The 9,117-nt window shown below is 43.7% G+C and overlaps 1 protein-coding gene across 1 annotated transcript in view; it reads left to right on the top strand.

The window, feature by feature from the left end:
• The first annotated feature begins 226 nt into the window (after nucleotides 1-226).
• The window catches only part of LOC141110412 (phospholipase A2 inhibitor gamma subunit B-like), a 31,544-nt gene continuing 22,653 nt past the window's right edge, over nucleotides 227-9,117 (top strand). Inside the window, exon 1 of the mRNA XM_073601750.1 lies at nucleotides 227-681. Coding sequence (XP_073457851.1) covers nucleotides 621-681 — 61 coding nt within the window. The 5' untranslated portion in view covers nucleotides 227-620. The remainder of the gene's footprint in view (nucleotides 682-9,117) is intronic.

The following is a 9,117-nucleotide window of genomic DNA, read 5'->3' as shown; positions in this document are numbered from 1 at the left end:
GTATGCTCAGTATAACCTTATATTTACTATATAAATCCTGTATAATAGTAATAAAAAAGGAGGCCAGAAAAAAGAAGAAGAGAGGAAAAAAAAGTTGGACAAAGACAGGTGCAAGAGTAGAGTAATAAAGGTGGGAAAAGAGATCTCTGCCTTTCCCTGTTTTTATTTTGCTCTCTTTTCCTTTCTTGTATTTATCCCCTCCTTTAAATTTTGTCGTTTTTAGAAATGTGACGAGGTTTATGGTTGGGAGATTTCAGCAGAGGTGCGCCCCCTCGCTCTCAGAACATTGTGTTCTTTACAAGAAAGAAAGAGGAAGGGGAGAGGAGGAAAGAAGAAGAGAGAGTGAACTAAGGACAGAGTATGGAAGAGAGAGAGAATGGTGGGTGGAAGAGAGAGTGAACTAAGGATAGAGTTGAGTTTGGTGGGGTGGAAGAGAGGAGAGCTAGGATGAAGACAGGGAGAGGAGACGGAGAAGGAGATACAAACAGGAGGAAGAGAAGAGGGAGAGAGTGAGGAGAGGAGGGAGGAATTAGGGCTGTGCTCCTCTCTGCTGGACACACTCCTTAATAAATATAAGCCAAGGCAGGCTTCCCATCACATGTCTCCCAACCCTCCTCCCAATGACAATGGGCTCCGCTATGCTGAACCTACTATGTGTCCTCTCTGCCCTGACAGCTACCGGTGAGTCTCCTGGATAACTTTATGTTTCTTGTATTATCATAGCTTTTATAAATGTGTTATGTATTTTTTTTTTTTTTTTAAATATTGTGGGGATATTTGCGCAGAGAGCTCAGAACATTATGTGTTGAACCTGTGAACCATCAGGTCCCATGTTACAAGGTGAGAGCACAATCCATGATTATAAGAGTGGAGGTGGATCAATTTGGAGCACAATGGTGGAATTGCAGTTTTGGGTGGAGTGACCTATTGGATCGTTTGCACAGAAGAGAATATAGTGGGGCTGATTGACTAAGGCTCGGTTTCCACTAGTGCGACTTTTCATGCGATTTGGGACCTGAAAAGTCACATGACAAGTTGTACCCCATGATTTCCAATGAGTACTGTTCGTATCAGTATGACTTCAAAGTAGTCCCTGCGCTACTTTGGTCCCACTTTTGATGCGACTTGAGGTCTATAGACCGCAAGAATACGCAGGCATTGCTTCAAATAAATCGTGCAACTTTGGGGACGCAATAGTGGAAACATAGCCTAAAGGCAAATTCACAGTGCACTGCGAGTGCAGTCGCTGTAGATCTGAAATGAGGGGAAGCTCTGCTGATTTCTATCATCTAATGGTGTACAGACAAAAATGTAGTGTGTGAGGGGGGGGGGGGGTGGATTTGCCTTTAGAAAATAACCCCCAATGTGTGTCATTCTGTTGCTGCTGCAAGGGCCAGTTCACACTGGAATATGCGCATTTTTTTTTTTTTTTTTTTTTTTTTTTTTCAGGATCCGTTTTTGACAGCCCATTCGTTTCAATGGGCTTCCAAACGCATGGGAGAGAGGGCAAAAAGTAAGGCAGTTACTTTTTAAAAAAAAAAAATATCAAGCCGCACCAAACCATGACCATGCAATTTGGTAGCTACAAATGCGCCTTGTTTGCGGCTCATTGGGTGTACCTGTGCGGTCCAGGAAACGCACCTTTCCCCGCACTGCATGCTAGTGTAACCCGACCCTAACCGTCTATACAGCCAAACAATTCCGGCGTTCGCACTAGAGCGCGGTGCAGGCGTTCCCTGCAGCGCGTGTCCAAAAGCAGTGCATGCACTACTTTCTTGGTGTGATGCGGTGCAATTTGAGCCCACCGCACTGAATTACACCGCTTCTGAAGCTAATTTTTAATGCAGATAAAGTGTAGCGTCACATATGGCGACCCATCACATTTCGCTACCCGCTGGAGTGCGCATGCGCGACGCCGCCATATGCGGTCCAACACTTATATGACAAAACTCCACCCCTAAGTCCAGGTTCAAGCCCCACCATCCAAGTGGACATAGAGTTAGATTATAACTATGCCGAACAAAGTGAGGCCGTGCCCGAAGCGTGGCGAGCCCGCGAGAGGTGTGGAGTTTTGTCGTAAAAGTGTTGGAACGCATATGGCGGTAGGCGCGCATGCGCACTCCAGCGGGTAGCGAAATGTGATGGGTCCCCATATGTGACGCTACAAAGGCACTGAGTTTAATGACCACCTTAATCAGCCACAGAACCTGTGTAAATTATGTGTACATTTATTATGTGTTCAGGTTTAAAGGGATGGAGGTGGCAACCCCTAACTGAATCGCATGTAAATCAAACCGGAACGCACTGCGTGTTCCTGCGTGACTCATTTGTAGCCTAAAAAAAATTGTATTTATAATCTCATGCACTGCAAAAAAAAAAAAATGGTCCTCCAGTGCAGTTTAGTGAAACCAACACCAAAAAATGGATAAAAGCAAAAAAATTGCATTAAATAAACAAATTATAGTAATAATAAATAAATCAACATAATGGTAATGTTCCAAAATTGGTGTTTCCCAAAACGTGTGAAGAAAAATAAATTTATTTAAAAAAATAAATTATGCAAACAATCAATCAAACAATCTAACATGCAATTGCACCATTGTGCTCCACCTCCGCTCTCATTAATCGCCAGTTGTGCTCTCACCTTGCAACGTGGGACCTGATGATTTATAGGTCCTTTATATCGGGTTCATATCACTTTTTTTTTATCATCGCACTCTGTCCAGGTTAAACCACAACTACCATACTTCTCCCCCAAAGTAGGATGTGTAATAAAAGACAAGTGAAGATATGGAGAGCGCTGTCGGCTATCCTCACTTGTCTTTCAGTGTATAGCCCATGCTGGAGAGCCGATCATCTGGGGAAGAAGTAATTGTGGTTTAAGCTGGACAGCGTGTAATAATTAACCCCGGGGGGTGGAATGCGATATACGGACCTATGAACCATCAGGTCCCACAATGGTGGAATTGCAGTTTTGGGTGGAGTGACCTATTGCAGCGGTCATCAACTCCTGTCCTCAGGACCCACCAACAGGCCAGGTTTTATGTATTACCTTGGGGGAGATGTAGACTAGAATACTGCAATCACTGAGCAGCAAATGATATCACCTGTGATGTATTTCAGTTATCTTGTAAACCTGGCCTGTTAGTGGGTCCTGAGGACAGGAGTTGATGACCACTGCTCTATTGGATTGTTTGTACAGAAGAGAATATAGTGTGTGTATGTGTATGTGTGTATATATATATATATATATATATATACTCATCTGCCACTTTAATAGGTACTCCTGTTCAATTGCTTGGGTAACACAAATTGCTAATCGGCCAATCACATGGCAGCAACTCGGTGCATTTAGGCATCTAGATGTGGTGAAGACGACTTGCCACAGTTCAAACCGAGCGACAGAAAGGGGATTAAGGCCTGGTTCACACCTATGCATTTTTTTTAATTGTGCGTTTTCAGTTCTGCAGAAACGCGCTACAGTCCAATAAGGCTCGGTTTCCACTAGTGCGACATTTCATGTGACTTGGGACTGAAAAGTCACATGACAAGTCGTACCCCATGATTTCCAATGAGTACCGTTCATATCTGTGCGACTTCAAAGTAGTCCCTGCACTATGATGCGTCATTGGGTCTGATTGATAGCAGCGCAGCTATTGGCTCCGGCTGCTGTCAATCTATCCAATCAAGAGCCGGGACCCCATGCAGGGAGGGAGGGCGCGTCTCCACTGAAGGGATAAAGGGGCTCAGGTAAGTAAAACGGGGGGGGGGGGGGGGCGGTCACTGCCAGAAGTTTTATCACCTTAATGCATAGGATGCATTAAGGTCAAAATACACGAAGGTTTACAACCCCTTTTTAAGTGACTTTGAACGTGGCATGGTTGTTGGTGACAGTCGGGCTGGTCTGAATATTTCTGGGATTTTCACACAACCATCTCTCTGGGTTTACAGAGAATGGTCCGAAAAAAAAGAGAAAATATCCAGTGAGCGGCCGTTGTGTGGAGGAAAATGCCTTGTTGATGTCAGAGGAGAATGGGCAGACTGGTTCCAGATGATAGAAAGTCAAATAACTCCAATAACCCCTCGTTAGACCCCTTTCACATGGGTCAGAATCCGCCTGCTCAGCGGGAGATCTCTCCGCTGATCCCCACTGAGCAGGCAGATGACGGGTCCATTCCGCTATGCGGAGCGGAAAAGGACAGAGCCCTCTCTCCTCTATGGGGTGGTCAGATGGAATACGGACTGCGTGTCATCCAATCGGACCCGCTGGACGGATGGTGAAACTTATCGCCATACGATTGTTTTCAGCAGGTTTAATCTGATCGGATGGCCGGCGGGTGTCTGCTGCGGACGCATGTCCGCTGACATCCGTCGCCCCATAGAGGACAATGGGTGGCCCGATCGGTCCACTGGTGTTAAAGGGGCCTCACAACCAAGGTATGCAGAATATCATCTCTGAACGCACAACACAGCGAACCTTTAAGCAGATGGGCTACAGCAGCAGAAGACCACTCCGGGTGCCACTCCTGTCGGCTAAGAACAGGGAACCGAGGCTACAATTCACACAGGATCACCAAAATTGGACAATAGAAGATTGGAAAAAAACGTTGCCTGGTCTGATTAGTCTGGATTTCAGCTGCGACATTCAGATGGACGGGGTCAGAATTTTGATGTAAACATGAAAGCATGGATCCATCCTTGTATCAATGGTTCAGGCTGGTGGTGTCATGGTGTGTAGAAATTATTATTATTCCTTTTTTTTTTTTTTTTTTGGAACTTGGCAGATTGGAATATTGCATGTCAGTCAAACAGTTATGTCAGAATAATTTTATGTTAATTGATTTGTTATTTATTATGAATATTGTTTATTTCATGCACAGTTGTTAAAAGAACACCACGCTTTACTTTCATTATTTGTATACTGTATGTATAATCAAAACAGTCAAGTTTGAGTTTATATAACAAGATGCCACCAACATCATGGATAACACACAGCAACCTATTGAGACCCATATTATGGTTTATTCAGATCTTTAATTTTAGACATGAAAGTTGTGGACAAACTTCTTTTTTTTTTTTTTTTTTTTTTTTGTGGGGGGTGTTCCGGGTACTGAATCAAACAAGCGGGGGATTCAGGGTACTGATTCAAACAAGTCTTGGTATTTTATTGGCAGCAATAATAAAGTGACAGATTTAAACGCATGTGTAGCAGGGTGTTAGGAGTGCAGTTCTAACTTCTTTCATCACCACTATATGGCGATGCCTCCACTTGTCTTTGGTTGCTTCATTGGAATTGTTTTTGCAAGAGAAGTAGTTCCCATCTGTCTTCTGTAGCAGGGGTCTCAAAATTTTACCTATGGGCCACAGACCACATCCAGCCTGTTACAAGATTTTATGCAGCCTGCAGAACCTCTGAAGTGGTGGTGGGGGGGGTTGGGGCTTTGATATGAAAGGGGGACCTTGATCAAAAGGCAGGGAGGCTCTAAAGCAGGGGTCTCAAACTGGCGGCCCTCCAGCTGTCTGCAAAACTAAAACTCCCATCATGCCTCTGCCTGTGGGAGTCATGCTTGTAACTGTCAGCCTTGCAATGCCTCATGGGACTTGTAGTTTGGCAACAGCTGGAGGGCCGCCAGTTTGGGACCCCTGCACTAAATTGATGTGAGAGGGGGACTCTGATGTGAAGGGGAGGCTCTGATAATATAGGGTGGCTCTAATGTGAAGGGGGGGCCTCTGGTATGAAAGGGGGGGCTTATGATGTGAAGTGGGGGGCTCTGATGTAAAGGGTGGACTTCGGATGTGAGAGTGGAGCTTAGATGTGAGGGGGAGCGCTTAATATGAAAGAGGGGACTGTTCTGGAATTGGGGGGGGGGGGGGGCTTTTATGTAGTAGAGGCTTCTGGTGTGAAAGGGGGACTTCTTATATTAAAGGGGAGACTCTGATGTAATGGGGGAGTCTGATGTGAAAGTTGTACTTTGATGTGATGAGTGGTTTCCAATGTGACAGAGGGTACATAGAAGGAAAGGGGCTCTTATATAATGGATTACTCCATGTTTTCTTGGGGCGTGCTTATCCATTCATTTATATTTGAATCCACCATTTATAAAACTTCCAGCGAGATGGTGGGAAGACCTCATAATGGGCACAGCAGGTGTACAGACCTGGGAACCCGGCAGAGAACCCCTCATAATGGGCACAGCAGCTGTATAGACCTGGGAACTTGGCACAGGGATGGAGGGAACCTCTCATAATGGGCACAGCAGGTAGACAGACCTTGGAACTTAGTACAGGGATGGTGGGAACCTCAAATGGGCACAACAGCAGGTGTACAGACCTTGGAACTTAGTACAGGGATGGGGGGAACCTCTCATAATGGGCACAGCAGGTAGACAGACCTTGGAACTTAGTACAGGGATGGTGGGAACCTCAAATGGGCACAACAGCAGGTGTACAGACCCAGAAACTCGGCACAGGGAAGGTGGGAACCCCTCACAATGGACACAGCAGGTGTGCAGACCCGGGAACTCAGCACAGGGATAAGGGGAACCCCTCACAATGGGCACAGCAGGTGTACAGACCTGGGAACTTGGAATAAACATCTCACCAATAGAGTCCCTGAGAGACAGAAGAAACAGTCTGGGGGGGGTTTACTCATTAGCATTCATTATACACAGAAGTTTTTGTTTTGGGTTGTCTGATCCTTTAGTTTTTTTTTTTTTTTTTTTTTTTTGGTTTTACTGCCATCATAAGAGTAATACGAGTGCAGTACAGGCTGGAAGGGAGTTTGCTTGAAAGTCAGTTGAAGTCACAGGGCTTGGCCATTATAACATCATCTCACATAATACAAAATAGGATTAGTATGTGCGACTCAAGCCAAGTCCATCTCGATCACATAAAGTCATTTTTAATATTTTATCATATGAGATTTTACAGATCGAGAATACCTCTACTTTAAACGAATGGTCAACAAGAACTCCAAATAGGTTAAAGCGGAGCAAAACTGCAACGGTCAGAAGTCCACAAAGTCCCCTTGCACGACCATTCTCCATGCATGCAGCCTCAGTGGCAAGGAAAGGGGGGGTCAGCGAACATGCGATTTCCACCCTAACCCCCCCACCCCCCTTTTTTCCTGAATCATACCAGACTATCAGCATTGGGGGTCACTAAGGTTCATGGTTTTTAAAAGACCATCTTAAAAAAAAGGAAAAAAAAGACTTGTCAACAATTTTAACCTCCTGTTGGAATGTTCTTGGAAGGAAATCCTTACAAAGTCCATGGAGGACAAAAGAGAAGAAATCTGGAAAAATGGAGAACAGAGAGTTTTATTCTTCCATAGGAATGCCAGAGGCATCTAAATATAAACCTATACATGGTGTGCAAACACGGGAGGGATGATCCTTCAGGGACCGGCTGTGTCCGGGGCTCAGGGGATTTTTTAGCAAATAATATTTACAGAGTAAAATATTGTCTTTAGTCTGGGATCCGCCCTGTGCCTTACAAGTTACAACAAAACCGATCGTCATACAATCACAGCACCACAGGGAACAGTTATATAAGACGAACGATGGGAGGGAGGAAGAAAGGAAGGAATAAGAACTGACAGAAGGGGAAAAAAAAGGGAGTAAAAACTAACAAAAAAAAAGTAAGGAAAAAAAAAATGAAACAAACTGACAGAAGGAGGAAATAATAAATGACAGAAGGAAAGAAAAAAAGAATATACAGTAAAACCTTGGATTGTGAGCATAATTTGATCCGGAAATATTTTGCTTGTCCTGCAAAACGCTCTACAGCAAGGTTTTACTGTAACTACATTATTGATGTTGTTTTTACATTCTACATTTTGATATTGTTCTTGTAATATTTTGCTATTTTATTATTAATCGCTTCAATACCGGGCCTATTCTGGCACTCCTCTCCTACATGTAAAAATCATATTTGTTTTTTCTAGAAAATTACTCAGAACCCCCAAACATTATATATGTTTTTTTTTTTTAGCAGACACCCTAGGGAATAAAATGGCGGTCATTGCAACGTTTTCTCTCACACGGTATTTGCGCAATAATTTTTTAAACGTCTTTTAAAAAAAAAAAAAAAACGGTTCCATGAATTAAAAAATAACAAAACAGTAAAGATAGCCCAATTTTTTTTGTATAATGTGAAAGATAATGTTACGCCGAGTAAATAGATACCCAACATGTCACGCTTTAAAATTACGCACACTCATGGAATGGCGCCAAACTTTGGTGCTTAAAAACCTCCATAGGCGACGCGTTAAGATTTTTTTACAGGTTACCAGTTTAGAGTTAGAGGAGGTCCAGGGCTAGAATTATTGCTCTCGCTCTAACGCATGGGGCGATACCTCACATGTGTGGTTTGAACGGCGTTTACATATGTGGGCGGGAGTTGCGTGTGTGTTCGCTTCTGAGCGCTAGCTACCGGGGACAGGGGCATTTTAAAAAATATATATATATATTTTATTTTACTTTATTCTTATGTTTTTACACTTCTTTTTTTTTTTTTTTTTATCACTTTTATTCCTATTACAAGGAATGTAAACATCGTGACAGGTCCTCTTTATTGACCCCACATCTCTCCTCCAGGCTGAAAAGGATGAGATCAGGGAAAAAAAATGCTACTAGCCACGATCGCGGCTTTGTTTACATGCAGGGTCCGGGCGTGACGTCATAACGTCGCGCCCGGGCCTCCGACAGCCATAGAGATGACTGGTGACCATCTGGTCACCCTAAATCTCTATGGTTGTCATCCGGCGGCGTCTGATTCTTTCTCCAGGCCCCCGATGGCACGGGAGAAGCGGCGGGAGGGGGGAGGACGTCCCCTCCTGTCGCCTATAAGAACGATTAAGCGGCGGAACTGCCACTATAATCCATTCTTATCATGCACAGAATCGCTGCATTCCATTCCACGAGCGGGCGCAATTTTAAAGCATGACATGTTGGGTATCTATTTACTCTGCGTAACATCATCTTTCACATTATATCCCAATTTTTGTGTGTGTGCTATATATATATATATATATATATATATATATATATATATATATATATATATATATATATATATAAGAAAAAATAATGGTGGCCACACAAAATATTGACACTT

The sequence above is a fragment of the Aquarana catesbeiana genome, linkage group LG10 (genome assembly GCF_042186555.1).
Source record: "Aquarana catesbeiana isolate 2022-GZ linkage group LG10, ASM4218655v1, whole genome shotgun sequence".
Classification (NCBI taxonomy): domain Eukaryota; kingdom Metazoa; phylum Chordata; class Amphibia; order Anura; family Ranidae; genus Aquarana; species Aquarana catesbeiana.
The sequence above is the reverse complement of the archived record's forward strand: the minus strand, read 5'-3'. Positions and strand labels throughout refer to the sequence as shown.